This window comes from Bos indicus, chromosome 4 (assembly GCF_029378745.1).
Source record: "Bos indicus isolate NIAB-ARS_2022 breed Sahiwal x Tharparkar chromosome 4, NIAB-ARS_B.indTharparkar_mat_pri_1.0, whole genome shotgun sequence".
NCBI classification, from domain to species: domain Eukaryota; kingdom Metazoa; phylum Chordata; class Mammalia; order Artiodactyla; family Bovidae; genus Bos; species Bos indicus.
This window is the reverse complement of record NC_091763.1, coordinates 10050251-10065410: the sequence shown is the minus strand read 5'-3', so window position 1 is coordinate 10065410 and position 15160 is coordinate 10050251. Positions and strand designations below refer to the sequence as shown.

Below are 15160 nucleotides of genomic sequence, written 5' to 3'. Positions count from 1 at the left end.
TCACTAAGACAATTCACTCATGTTAATTTATTATAATATAAAATCATCTGGCAACTGTCATTATTTTTGAAGTCATAGTAATGATTATTAGCTTCAAGGTAAAAAATCAATAAGTACTTAAGATATTGATGTATTTTATCTAAATCTTAACTGTATGGGTTTCTTTCACATCCTAAATCAGAATAATTATATTGTTCTTCTCTCAATAATTTTAAATAAATATTTTTATATACATGGCATTTCCAAGGATAAGGAAAAAAATTGAGACAGTACAATTAAACAAAAACAGTCATGAAAGTAGGCATGGATTAATAAAATATTCTTAACTTCTAGAATATTTCTTTTAAATACAGTAGTTTCTTTCTGTGCAACTAAGTCAGAAGGGTAACCTTTTAAAAGTAATTATTAATTTTTAGCCAAGAGACATTTTCACTTTCAATATAGTAATAAGTTACTTATTTAATTGATTGTATTAGCAAACTTAAGTCTGCACACTGCTTTGGGCACTTTTCTTATACAGGATTTAAATTTGGGCTTAAAGGGTTCGCTTGGGGCCTGATTTGAACCTCGAGACTAAGCAGTGTGCTCCAAAATAAGCTTTGTAACATCTCCATGTAAGGTGGCACTTGATCATTTACACATTTACATATACACAGAACTCTCTTAGGATCATGGACTCCGGCATCTCTGATCTGGACAAGGACCATGGAATCCTTACCTTTGTTTTTAACATTCACCATGATTGTAAAATTTAGTAATATACATCAACATTTACATTAATTAACAAAGAATGTGGAATACAATCTCCTAGAATCACTCTGAAAGACAAGATTTTTATGCTTACAGTATTTTTCCTTTGGATTCACAATCAAATTAAGGTTCTAACCACAAAGCAAGTACAATCCTCTTTAACTTACCTTAGCACATTGCATGTGATTGCATCCCTCATTCTTCTGTATTGGAGACTTACAATTCGCACAAGGCTTGGAGTTAGTTAACAACCAGAGACAATTGGCAGCATCTTCATAAGCTTCACTGACTCCTACAACTTTGGGGTATTAAGCACAAATACAAAAATAAACAATTTAGTGTACAACTTCAGATGGAAAAACACTCAAAGTCTTCTTTGCAGGTTGCCTCTCAGTTTTAAATATATATACTTATTTTTCTATCAGAGTCTATGGTAAAGTTTTTAACCCATGATTATTTAAGATAAACTAAAAATGAATCCAATGACATGTCTAGAACTAAATTCATTATTTTCCCCAAATCTCCTTTCTCTACCTCCTGTGCTGGTAAATGATTGATTATCTACCCAGAATCAATCTAGGAAGAACATGATCTTGGACATCTTCCTCTTTGCCTCATCTGCTGTATCCCACGGGTTCTCTCTCTTACTTTTTCATATCCATCTCCTCTCTATTTCCAGCTAGGATCCTCCAAACCTTTTGCCTAGACAATTAAAACACAGAAACCAACTTAATCTCCCCAGATCCTTCTCCCTCGTCCCCTAAACCCCACTAAATTGCCTCTGTAAAGTGATCTTTTAAAAATACAAATCTTTAAATCTTTTAGTTGTTCCTCACTGACTACAAGATTAATCAAATTTCTTTAGCAAAGAACACAACGGCCTTCATGATTTGGCCACTGACTGACTACCTGGCAAGGTCCTCCCATCTGCTATCCCCACACCAACCTTATACTCTTCACCATCTTATAAACTATTTATTCTACTTTAATATGAGATCTGCAATCTTAAAGAATGTCAGGGTTTTTAAAGACTCTAAATTTTACATTTTATATTCTATAAATCCCTACCTCCGCCTACAGAGAGATTTAGGGGCTGGAGAGAGTGGCAGATGGGTAATTTAAAATTTATTTTTTCCTGCAAGATTGTCAGTACTCAAGTTTGCTTTCTAACTTCAAGTACAGAGGAAAGTTCTATGTTTTCTTCACTGAAAGAGATTCTGAAAATCACTGTGAAATTCTTGAGAGTGGTCCATTCTATTAAGGCCCTCTTGATATGCAGATTGTCTAGAAAGGGTGGGTTAAGAGGTTAGCCCTACTGAGGAAAGCAGGGGAGAAATCAACTCTAAGTTTTGAAGTCTAAAAGAAAAAGTCACTCAACTCCTAGATTCAAATCCCTGCTCTTTCCGCCATCTTTCTGTGCCGCCAGAATGGTGCACATGAATGTCCTGGCCGATGCTCTCAAGAGTATCAACAATGCCGAAAAGAGAGGCAAACGCCAGGTCCTTGTTAGGCCGTGCTCCAAAGTCATCGTCAGGTTTCTAACAGTGATGATGAAGCATGGTTACATTGGCGAATTTGAAATCATTGATGATCACAGGGCTGGGAAAATTGTTGTGAACCTCACAGGCAGGCTGAGTAAGTGTGGAGTGATCAGCCCTAGATTTGATGTGCAACTCAAAGATCTAGAAAAATGGCAGAATAACCTGCTCCCATCCCGTCAGTTTGGTTTCATTGTACTGACAACCTCAGCTGGCATCATGGACCATGAAGAAGCAAGACGAAAACATACAGGAGGGAAAATCCTTGGATTCTTTTTCTAGGGATGTAATACATACAAATAAAATGCCTCAGAGGACTCTGATGCTTCCTTAAAAAAAAAAAAAAAACAAACCCCTGGAGAGGGAAGGGGACAAAGGTTTGCGGTGTGACCCTTGGGAAGTAGTTCTGCATATGAACTGGAAGCCCTGAGCACCAGCAGCAGCCATTTGATGGAGTCTAGCAGTGGAGGGGGGATGGTGTCCTGCCACACGGAACCCTTAGTACCTACTTACCTCAGTTTGTGTCAAGAACAGAACAGCAGCTACTGCTTGACTGTAAAGCACTGCTCTTCCACATAGCACAGAGAAAAACTGCAGCCGTGAACTGCTCAGACTCCACTCCATTTCTAAACCCACCTGGGAAGACGGCTTCATTAGGGTGCTGGGGCAGAGAATTCTTTGATAATTTGGTGGAAAACAGGAGTTTCAGAAGGAACTTACTACCCTTCAGTTCAGTTCAGTCGCTCAATCGTGTCCGACTCTTTGCGATCCCATGAATCACAGCACGCCAGGCCTCCCTGTCCATCACCAACTCCCAGAGTTCACTCAGACTCACGTCCATGGAGTCAGTGATGCCATCCAGCCATCTCATCCTCTGTCGTCCCCTTCTCCTCTTGCCCCCAATCCCTCCCAGCATCAGAGTCTTTTCCAATGAGTCAACTCTTCTCATGAGGTGGCCAAAGTACTGGAGTTTCCGCTTTAGCATCAGTCTTCCAAAGAAATCCCAGGACTGATCTCCTTTAGGATGGACTGGTTGGATCTCCTTGCAGTCCAAGGGACTCTCAAGAGTCTTCTCCAACACCACAGTTCAAAAGCATCAAATCTTCGGCACTCAGCCTTCTTCACAGTCCAACTCTCACATCCATACATGACCACTGGAAAAACCATAGCCTTGACTAGACGGACCTTTGTTGGCAAAGTAATGTCTCTGCTTTTGAATATGCTATCTAGGTTGGTCATAACTTTTTTTCCAAGGAGTGTCTTTTAATTTCATGGCTGCAATCACCATCTGCAGTGATTTGGGAGCCCCCAAAAATAAAGTCTGACACTGTTTCCCCATCTATTTCCCATGAAGTGATGGGACCAGATGCCATGATCTTCGTTTTCTGAATGTTGAGCTTTAAGCCAACTTTTTCAGTCTCCTCTTTCACTTTCATCAAGAGGCTTTTTAGTTCCTCTTCACTTTCTGCCATAAGGGTGGTGTCATCTGCATATCTGAGGTTACTGATATTTCTACCTGTGATTTTGATTCTAGCTTGTGTTTCTTCCAGTCCAGTGTTGCTCATAATGTGCTCTGCAGATAAGTTAAATAAGCAGGGTGACAATATACAGCCTTGATGTACTCCTTTTCCTATTTGGAACCAGTCTGTTGTTCCATGACCAGCTCTAACTGTTGTTTCCTGACCTGCATATAGGTTTCTCAAGAAGGCAGGTCAGGTGGTCTGGTATTCCCATCTCGTTTCAGAAGTTTCCACAGTTTATTGTGATCCACACAGTCAAAGGCTTTGGCATAGTCAATAAAGCAGAAATACATGTTTTTCTGGAACTCTCTTGCTTTTTTGATGATCCAGCGGATGTTGGCAATTTGATCTCTGGTTTCTTGCCTTTTTTAAAACCAGCTTGAACATCTGGAAGTTCACAGTTCACGTATTGCTGAAGCCTGCCTTGGAGAATTTTGAGCATTATCTTACTAGCATGTGAGATCAGTGCAACTGTGTGGTAGTTTGAGCATTCTTTGGCACTTTCTTTGGGATTGGAATGAAAACTGACCTTTTCCAGTCCTATGGCCACTGCTGAGTTTTCCAAATTTGCTGGCATATTGAGTGCAGCACTTGCACAGCATCATCTTTCAGGATTTGAAATAGCTCAACTGGAATTCCATCACCTCCACTAGCTTTGTTCGTAGTGATTCTTTCTAAGGCCCACTTGACTTCACATTCCAGGATGTCTGGCTTTAGGTCAGTGATCACACCATCGTGATTATCTGGGTCATGAAGATCTTTTTCGTACAGTTCTTCTGTGTATTCTTGCCACCTCTTCTTAATATCTTCTGCTTCTGTTAGGTCCATACCATTTCTGTCCTTTATCGAGCCCATCTTTGCATGACATGTTCCCTTGGTATCTCTGATTTTCTTGAAGAGATCTCTAGTCTTTCCCATTCTGTTGTTTTCCTCTATTTCTTTGCATTGATCGCTGAGGAAGGCTTTCTTATCTCTCCTTGCCATTCTTTGGAACTCTGCATTCAGATGCTTATATCTTTCCTTTTCTCCTTTGCTTTTTCACTTCTCTTCTTTTCACAGCTATTTGTAAGGCCTCCCCAGACAGTCATTTTGCTTTTTTGCATTTCTTTTCCATGGGGATGGTCTTGCTCCCTGTCTCCTGTACAATGTCACGAACTACCATCCACAGTTCATCAGGCACTCTGTCTATCAGATCTAGTCCCTTAAATCTATTTCTCACTTCCACTGTATAATCATAAGGGATTTGATTAGGTCACACCTGAATGGTCTAGTGGTTTTCCCTACTTTCTTCAATTTCAGTCTGAATTTGGCAATAAGGAGTTCATGATCTGAGCCACAGTCAGCTCCCGGTCTTGTTTTTGCTGACTGTATAGAGCTTCTCCATCTTTGTAAAGAATATAATCCATCTGATTTCAGTGTTGACCATCTGGTGATGTCCATGTGTAGAGTTATTATCCATAGCGGCTACTAATGAGCTCTGGAGGTAATGCTGTCTACAAAAGGTACTGCTATAAAACCTAATTACTAAGTACAATGTCCGATTTTTGTTTAGAAGTAGTGGCCTTTCTCCTGCCTTTAGCAACAACGTTATTTTTAGCTCAGAGGCTCCAATATATTCTTATGACCTTTATTGTCCATTGTTACAATAAATAAAGCACAAAGGCATTTAAACAAAGCAGCTGTGTGGCCTGCAACATAACAGTTTTTTTCTCCCACCCTTGGAGAAAGAATGCTAGTTTCTGACTGCATTCTAGGGGATTACATGAAGTAAGTGGTGTTCAGAAAATAATCGACTATCAGAACAACAAATCCTTGTGCTAGAAAAAATGCCTTCACTACCAGTGCTCTGAGCAAGCTCATTTCGGACATCTGCCCTTTGTATATACTTTTCTCAGTACCTACAACACGCAAGGCCCCTTCAATCTATCTGGTGAGCCCTCTTCACCCCCTCAGACTTCCAAACTCTTTTTTCAGCTGCATGTGGATCTTGATCTTCTTTCCTTAATAATCCAGTCTCTTTGTAAGAAAAATTAATTTCATTTAATCAAGTATTACAGTATAACAATATATTAATAGAATCAACATCCGTTAGTGAAAACAAAGTTGCTTTTAAAGACTGAATTCTTAAAAACTATTTGAATTTCATTTAGTAAGCATTATTATGTGTACTATGAAAAAACGCTGGTGTTAAATTTTTATAAATTACAATTTCACAGAAAATATAATCATTCCTGTTTCTTGCTCTGATTAGCCACAATAGAGGTAGGTTCGGTACTAAAAGACAGTGTTTCAACTTTATATGGAATTAATTTCAATTAATAATTGAAAGAATATTTTCTCAGTATATTTTCTAGTATTTTTCTCATCAATTAGATTTTGTCACTCCTTTTAAGTCTCATAATTTAAAGACTCTGGAAAACCAGGGATAAGGGAGAAAACACTCTCATGAATCTACCAGTTCTGTTGAAAATTCTTATGTCAAATATATGTGACCCTGACCCAAACTAATATGTAAACCCAACACAGTAGTAAATCAAACTTTTCTCTTTTAGAGTATTATTTTTGTGTTAGTATATTTAACAATGATGTTCTACTTAAGTATTACAATTGGCCTATTATTGTTTGCTTTAAGTCTTACCATAAATTTCATACACTTAAAAGTGGCCATTAAGAGTTTACTGGTCACTACCAGCTTTCACTGTGGTGGGTATGCATCAGGACAGTGAGAGAGTTTTCTTAGCAACAGGGAATCTTCTCTGCAATCTTGGTGTTGGCTCCCTCTACAGTAGACCACTTGTGGGTGTCTGGGTCTCTTGCTTCCTATCGACTTTTCTAAAGTTCCTCCATCTTTCTGAAGTAAGATACCATTTGGGACTCCGAGGGTGATCTTCAGTTTTCACTTGAGGTCTCCCTATCTCCGAGCACCAGAGACAGCCATGTATACCCTGTGTGCACCGTTTTCTAACTCTATTTGTCTTCTCTCTTCATATCAAGATCTTTGTCTTATGCAAGAATCTTCTGTCACAGTTCCACCAAAAAGCTATACCGTACAAAAAGCTGTACGTACAATGAAGTTATCTTATTTCTCTTCTATATACCTCTCCCCTCCCAAGTGTGGTGCTTGTCTTGTTCAAGCCCTTGTATCATCTTACCTGTACATTCTGAGGTTACTGCAGAAACAGTGCTCTTACCTACTCCCTAATTCAGCATTCACACTTGCACCTGACTGATTTTCTAAGCAAACATCTTCAGTTACCATGTCCTTCCTTAAAACTCCTTTTTGGCGTTTCGGGATAAAGCGAGACCTCCCAGCGTTACATACAACCCCACCCCTGCAAGCGCTGTCTCATCTCTCACTGCATGTTTGTACTGGCTAAAGGGACTTGCTTGCAGTCCTTGGATATGCTGTGCTATTTCTCAGCCCTACTGCACCAGAGCCTAGAATGCCCTTCTTACTTTCGTCTGTGTGAAGAACATCTACCACCTTTCAAGATATGGCTTAGGCATCAATTATTTTTATAAAGCTTTCCCTACCTCTCTCCTAGATGATCTCTTAACTAATCCCCTCCTTTGTTTCTCCTCTCCCTCACAATGTATCACAGGTATACTGTTCTCTAACAGCATCTCTAATACTTATTGTCCTGAGTTTTGTACACAGCTGTCTCCATCTCTAAAATGTAAATTTCAAGAGCATAGAGGGCATTCTATTTCTGTATTCTACCATAAAATAGTACTAAATAAATGCTAAAGACATAATGAAGACACCATTTAAAGGCAATAAGTTATTCCTAAGTTTTCTCAGCATCTGTTTTGAGCTGCAGACAGGCGCTTGTTAAAATCTACCAGACATCTCCACACATATGTCTTGCAAGTAACTTGAGTGCAAAATGGCCACAACAAAATTCATTATTTTCCCCTGAAAGCTATTCCTCTACCTGAATCTCCTAAGTTGACCAGTGACATCATGATCTACTCTCTGACCCAAACTAAAAACCTACCTTCCCACCTCTGGTCTAGCCCTCCTTTAGTCTATCACTCCTAGTCATCAGTTATCCTAATAAACAGTATCTTAACCATGTTACTTCCCTACTCGAACACTGCATTCTACAGCTTATTCTGTTAATAGGATAAACTCAGACAATTTGGCAAGAACTCTTTCAATCTGGCAACACCTATCTTTCCAGCCTCATCTTTTGCAAATTTCTCCCATGGACCTTAATTTTAAACTCCACAGAATGTATAAAGATATGCAGGTAGGTCGGCAATAGCAAGCCATCTCTAACGGAAATATAGATGTTTCCAGGTGTCAGAAGCAGGAAAAGAAAGCAAAATCCAATCATCTTGCCATATTTAAATGTGTTGGAGGGTAATGGTATTAATCTCTCTATGGAACTATCATACATAGACATACTACACACAGACGAAGAACAGGGAAAATGGATGGGTAACCAGAGAGCAATGACACAGTCTACCTGGTATTCAGAGGAGAGATACAATGAACCAGGGGACCAAGAACAATCTATACAAACCTTTCTGATTTGGGAAGCTGGTATTTAGAAGATATTTGACTGAACGATCAATGTTCAGGAAAGCAATGATTAACCAGATATCACTATAAAATGTCCTAAGACTATCCAGTTGCCTCTGCTCCTGTTTAGAGAACATGCATTTTCTTAACACGTGAAAGAGATCGCTCTCATGGTCAGTTAATAAACTGGTATTCTAGTCTACTTAAGTTGTCTCTTTTCCATGAATCTGAATAATCCTGAGTCAGTGCACAATATCATCTTGTGAATATAAAATGCTGAGAACCATTTTTCAGGCAATGGTATATTGTCCAATATAATAGTAATACAAGCCTGAGGAACTCAAGGCTGCCAGCCAGTCTCTTTCAGTATTGTTTTAGCTGCTGACAGATATGCCTCTGCAGATATGCTAAAACTCAATTCATATCTTGCTGCTATCAGGAGGATTCCTTAACATCCTCTGTCCCCAACCTAGTTAGTTGTTTTTGTACTCTCATCTAACTAACTATGTTAGCTACCATATGATAGCTAACTGTAATATCTGACTGCTTCCCTACTAGCCTCTGTACTCCCTGGAGATTGATGTCATCTTTATTATGTGCTTTGCTCATAATAAGTGAAGATGAACCACGTGAATTCTTAATCCTGATTTGCAATACCTCAAACTCCAATATTTAAAAAGTCAAAAAACTCCAAATGAGTTTTAATTTATAGTAATTTAAAATAAAACAGTTGTCATAAAATACGTCAGGGGTAAAAAATTATGGCAAAGCAGATATATTTACCTATCAAACATAGGAACTGCTATTAGGAAGGCTAATTCAAACCTATTCTATTTGCCCTGTGTCACTCAGTCCAATCTGTTAGCTTCCTATCTGTGCAATGGCATAACCACCATCAGTCTCTATTACCATTTCTGTGAGGATGAACGGAGAAACTATACTTAGAGACATCTCATTAAAAACTAGTTAAACAGACATCACATTTAATCTAAGTAAATCTACAGAACCACGTAATAGCAAGAAATTGACTTGCCTAACCCTCCACTGGAAGCTTCCTCTCAGTACAGACCATGCATTTCTTCTCATGAAGTCTAGAAAAGCTGGTGAGCTCACTCCAGGATAAAAGAGAAGGACTACAGGAACAGAACTTAGAGTGACTTTATTTACCTTGGAGTCCTAATAAGTCTGTTAGAAACATGGAACCTGTCTATGCTTTCCCCTGAGATCTCCAAAATGATACTGGCTAGAGGGCTTAAAAGGGGAGCTCTCCATTAAAAAACCTGAAATCTTTAGAAATGAAGACTAAGAAACAGGACCACATTATCTTTGGAATGCTATTAGAAAATATATAGCTATCTAAAATTCCCCTTACGTTCTTCCGGTTTCATTTCAGTTATTTTTTGTAGCCAATTTTTCCACGTTTGGCAGTCACAAGGCTCATGGGCTTCACCAAGGCACTCCCTGAAGAGGAAAACATGGAAAAGGCAATTTTAAAACATGCTTCATCAACATCAAGATAAAAGAGCAGGTGGGAAGTACTGTTTTGAATGAAAAGTTGAGAACACTATGGCACAGCGGCCCCTGAGAGATGAAGCATTTCAGCAGAGAGAATGCAAGCCTGACTCTACAGCTCGGCAGTACTAGGCCAGAGTTTTCCTTCAGCAGTGCATTTATTCCCAAATTTTAAAAGGCTCTAAACATATTAACTAATATTTATAACTTAGTCCTTCAGCTTCCCAGGTGGGGCTAATGGTAAAGAATCTTCCTGCCAATGCAGGAGACACAGGTTTGATCCCTGGGTGGGGAAGACACCCTGGAGAAGGAAATGACAACCTACTCTAGTATTCTTGCCTTCTATGCATTGTCATTTCCTTCTCCAGGGTATTTCCAATATCCAGGGATCAAATCCACATCTCCTGTGTTGCAAAGTGTTGGACACAACTGAAGTGACTTAGCATGCAGGCAGGCCTTAAGAGTGGTAAAGATATTTTTATCGGTTAGGTTCTGTCTCACTAACAGTTTAAATTTTTGCAATTCAAAGTATGTTCCCCTGGGGAACAGCACTGCCATTACTTGGGAGCTTGTTTACCTGCACAGGAGCAGACTGCATAAGACATACTGATTAGAATCTGCCTTTTCTCAAAATAACCGTATGACCCTTCTGCATTTTAAAGTTTGGGAAGTACTATTTTACATTACATTCTTGTCACTACTTTTACCTCTGAATCCCCAAGTAACAGCAAGGGCAATCTAACTGACTTTCAAGTGTTTGACAAATCCTACTTTTCTGTCCTATTGGCATTTGGCAAATTTTGATTTAAATGATAAAAACCCTATCAATGTATCATTGTAATTTAATTATATATTCTTTCTATAGGCATATAAAAGTCAAACATTAAAAATGACATAGACCTTTACAAACTGTTTAATTCAATATATTATACTCTATAGGACAAACTGTTACAATTAATAACAAAATATCAATTTGGGGAAAGAAAAAGGCAATCTATAAGTGCCATCATCACCATTATCATCACCAGTGTCATTTTAAACAAAAATCTTATTTACAATTTAGCTTTGTTAAGAAGATGTGCCAACTGACAGACAGAGTCTTACAAACAATTATGAGGTAACATTCCACTATGTTAAGAATATATCAATTCTACTTCATACCCATGGCTACTATTTTTGAAAAACAAGACAGAACAAGTGTATGGAAGAATGTGGAAAAACTGGAACCCCTGTGCATTGCTGGTAGGAATGTAAAATGATGCAGCTGTTATGGAAAACACTGTGGTATAGTTCCTCAAAGAGTTTCAACAGGATTGGAAACAAGGACTCAAACTTTTATGCCAATGCTCATAGCATTACTCACAATAGCCAAAAGATGGGAACTAGACTGCTCACTGCCATATGACTGCATAAACAATGAATATATATACATATATATATACACACACACAGTGAAGTGTTAGTCATAAAAAGGTATATGTATATACACACAATGAAATGTCAGTCATAAAAAGGAACGAGCTTCTGATACATGCTACAACATGGAAAGAATCTTGAAGACATGTTCAGTGAAATAAACCAGATACAAAACGACAAATATTGTATGACTTCACTAGAATAGGGGCATTCATGGAGACAAAAAGTAGAATGATGGTTACCAGGAGATGTGGCAGGGAGGCAGGGTGGGGAGTTACTGCTTGTTGGTTACAGAGATTTTGTTTGGGATGATAAAAATGTTCTAAAATGGATGGGATGACAGTTTCACAACACTGTACTTAATGCCATCAAATTGTATACCTAAAAAAATCACTACGTACACCTTGAAAGAATAATTTTCTTAAATTTCTGACTATTACCATATCTAGTATTTGGGAAATCTTTTCCAAAACTGGTTTTATATAGCTCCTTAGTAACTAAGCTATAATTTAACAGCCTTTAAAAAAATATAGCATTGATTAAAAGTGGAGGTAGATGTATTCGGTATATATTTTAGCACATATTAAAATCAACTCTGCTTTCCAGAAATGTAAGGGATATCTGTGATGACTGTTCATTTTAATTTGACACATATATTAGAATAAGAAATATGCCACAGATCTAAGAACAGTATTTCCATGTGTTGTCTGAAAATGGAATATAGAATCTATTTTTCTCATGAATCATGAAAAAAACCCAAATGAACATAAAAAACCACAGTGCAGAAATTTTACAAATCTGCAATATCTAAAACAAAACAAATGAAGTCAGTAAAATAAATTATTTTCAATAAGTTTAGGATTTCCCTCCTCCCCCGGCATATTCACTATTTATTTCCTAGTAGAATCAGTATCACAATGACTGACTGTGCTGTCAACACATTTTCTGACAGAAAAAAAGAAAAATAATAATGGAGGAAGAAGTCCTTTGCTTTCAAATAGAGTCTGAAAAAAATGAATGCCATGTCTTCCAAAGGCCGTACTTGCTTATTAGTGGGCTTGGCTCACTGAGGCCATGCTGCATTACAGAGCAGTCAGTTTTTCTTTTCTAGAACCTGACAGGAGGGCACAGGTGCTTCCTCAATCGCTAGCCTAATCAATATGATCATGTCTGAGTGTTACAGCCCGTTGGCACAGTTTCTACCACTTTCCAATGCTGCTGCTGCTGCTGCTAAGTCACTTCAGTCGTGTCCAAAAAGAAGCTTATAAATAAAGGAGGAGGTTAGAGCAAAAACCGTGAATGACAGAGTGTTGCCACTGAATACTACTAAGTTTCTCTGAAAACTAAGGCATAAGAGAAAACAAGCCTGAAGTTCTGCAAAGCACAGCAATGACAATGCTGTCAGACGTTAATAGGTGACTGATATCCTGTGGTCATGTATGGATGTGAGAGTTGGACTGTGAAGAAGGCTGAGCGCCGAAGAATTGATGCTTTTGAACTGTGGTGTTGGAGAAGACTCTTGAGCGTCCCTTGGACTGCAAGGAGATCCAACCAGGCCATTCTGAAGGAGATCAGCCCTGGGATTTCTTTGGAAGGAATGATGCTAAAGCTGAAACTCCAGTACTTTGGCCACCTCATGCAAAGAGTTGACTCATTGGAAAAGACTCTGATGCTGGGAGGGATTGGGGGCAAGAGGAGAAGGGGACGACAGAGGATGAGATGGCTGGATGGCATCACTGACTCCATGGACGTGAGTCTGAGTGAACTCCGGGAGTTGGTGATGGACAGGGAGGCCTGGCGTGCTGCGATTCATAGGATCGCAAAGAGTCGGACACGACTAAGTGACTGATCTGATCTGATCTGAATCTAGATCTTGCCATGTGTAGGGAGAGAGAGTATTCTGATAGAAATAATGAAGATACTGAAAGTTCTGCAGATACTGGAAAGCTAAATTCCTGAAGAAGTGTTAACTAAGACACCAATGACTGGTGGCAAATACTTTGACAAATTTGTCATCATATAGGCTAGTGGGAGAAAGCATTCTAGGTTCAGTTATTAAGGGCACAGAACTTGTTGGTGAACAAGTTAGAACAGAAAGGGCTATATTGTAGTGGGAAGAAAAATGCCTACTCCCACCTTCCCTCCTAACAATGAATATATTCATTCTATCCAGGCAGACATATCCTGGGGACAGCTCTCAGTTGATTCTGTCACATTTAATTCTTAAAAAGAAGAAATTATTATTGGCATTTCTGATGGTTTTTACAATCATATTTAGAAAATATTTTTGAACTTTTGGGAGAAAGAAAGAAGCAAACCCTGAATCACATGCTTTTGTTTTATAAAGATCTCTCTTGCAAAGCTTCCTTTTGCATGAGGCAGATTTTTTATCTTTGAAACACGAGATAAGGGCAGCAGAATTCTCCTTAGAACTTCTTTTTTTCTTAGAATTTCTGATTACAGGCAAAGCTATGAATATAGTCAGTGGATATGAGTAGGCAGCTATGTAAAAACAAAAATGCCAATCAATGGTGAGAGAAGGGAAGCAACAGAGAAATCCTAGAAAATACATATATCATATACCTAAATATATCAATCTCGTAGCCTAAGGAATTTCAAAACTGAAAAGTAACAAGGTTAAATCTTGAATTGCAGTCTTAGAAAATGATGATACTATTGGCTAAGTCCTACAATCCTGCCACCAGGAGGAGTAAATAAGCGTGATCTTAAATCCACGTGGCCATCCACAGACCCCTTAAACTGGGATAAAATTCCAAGTAGGGCCTGTGATTTTGGCATACAGTTTCCAATGCAGATTGAGTATATCCAGCCTAATATTTTGGGTATGAGAAAGAGTAAACTGACATATTTCTCTAAACACTACACTAGAAATGTACAGCTTACAGCATCATGTATGCGTATGCATATGTATATTTTACAATCTAATCTATCTTGGTAGGTTTCTCTATTAGTTTCCATATTTTCAGTTAATCCAAACTTGCTACCTATAGCATACAAAGAGAGGTGGGGAAGAATACAAGAACATAAAAGCTAATCCTGAGTTAAAAAACTAATAAAAACTAGACCACAGAAACCACAGTTTATCATCTTATCTTCTACATATTTTACTAATTTGTGTTTTCTATTTTCTAAACATTTTACTAAATCTGTGGTTTCCATTTTTGTAGGCTCTTCAAAAACCCTCTTAATCAGTTTTTTCTAAACCAGGGAAGCTTACACGAACCAGAGGGCTCAGAAAATGATTTTCCGAAGGATAGTACATAATTAGTAACGTTCTAGGCAGAGTGCTTGAAGGTACTAGAACTTAAGTTTCTCAAGAAACTCACTTCAAATAAGTTCTTTTATGTCCTTGTTTTAAATACTCTTACTTTAAATAAAGTAGACTCATATTCATCTATGGATAATTTATCTACAATTAAGTTTATGTATATTCATTAACTCACTTCCCATTTCTGTTGCTGGATCCTTATCTCTTCTGCTGGGGTAATGAGGTGGAATTAAGGGTCAACCATTGAATAATAAAACATGTAAAATGAAAAATCTGTTGCTGCTGTTCAGTTGCTAAGTAGTATCCGACTCTTTTGTGATCCCATGGACTGGAGCCTACCAGGCTCTTCTGTTCATGGGATTTCCCAAGCAAGAGTACTGGGGAGGGTCGCCATTTCCTCCTCCAGGGGATCTCCCCAACCCAGGGATCAAAATCACATCTCCTGCATTGGCAGGCAGGTTCTTTACCACAGAGTCACTTCAGTCTAGTTCAGTCGCTCAGTTGTGTCTGACTCTTCGCAACCCCATGGACTGCAGCATGCCAGGCCTCCCTGTCCATTACCAACTCCCAGAGTTTACTCAAACTCATGTCCATCGAGTCGGTGATG

General features: G+C 38.5%; 2 protein-coding genes across 8 annotated transcripts in view; one reads left to right on the top strand and one right to left on the bottom strand.

The window, feature by feature from the left end:
• Positions 1-15160, bottom strand: part of ANKIB1 (ankyrin repeat and IBR domain containing 1) — a 157497-nt gene that overhangs the window by 19153 nt on the left and 123184 nt on the right. For all 7 annotated transcript variants that reach the window (XM_070787152.1, XM_070787153.1, XM_070787149.1 and 4 more), the window contains 2 exons: positions 9709-9797; positions 918-1048 (listed from right to left, as the gene is read on the bottom strand). In XM_070787152.1, the coding sequence (XP_070643253.1) occupies positions 918-1048; positions 9709-9797 (220 nt within the window). The remainder of the gene's footprint in view (positions 1-917; positions 1049-9708; positions 9798-15160) is intronic.
• Positions 2164-2611, top strand: LOC109558198 (small ribosomal subunit protein uS8-like). Its single transcript, XM_070787164.1, has one exon. The coding sequence runs from the start codon at positions 2178-2180 to the stop codon at positions 2568-2570; it is 393 nt and encodes a 130-aa protein (XP_070643265.1). The 5' UTR covers positions 2164-2177; the 3' UTR covers positions 2571-2611.

Coding starts and splice junctions, on each gene's coding strand:
- LOC109558198 (XM_070787164.1), top strand. CDS start 2,178: ATGGTGCACATGAATGTCCTGGCCGATGCTCTCAAGAGTATCAACAAT.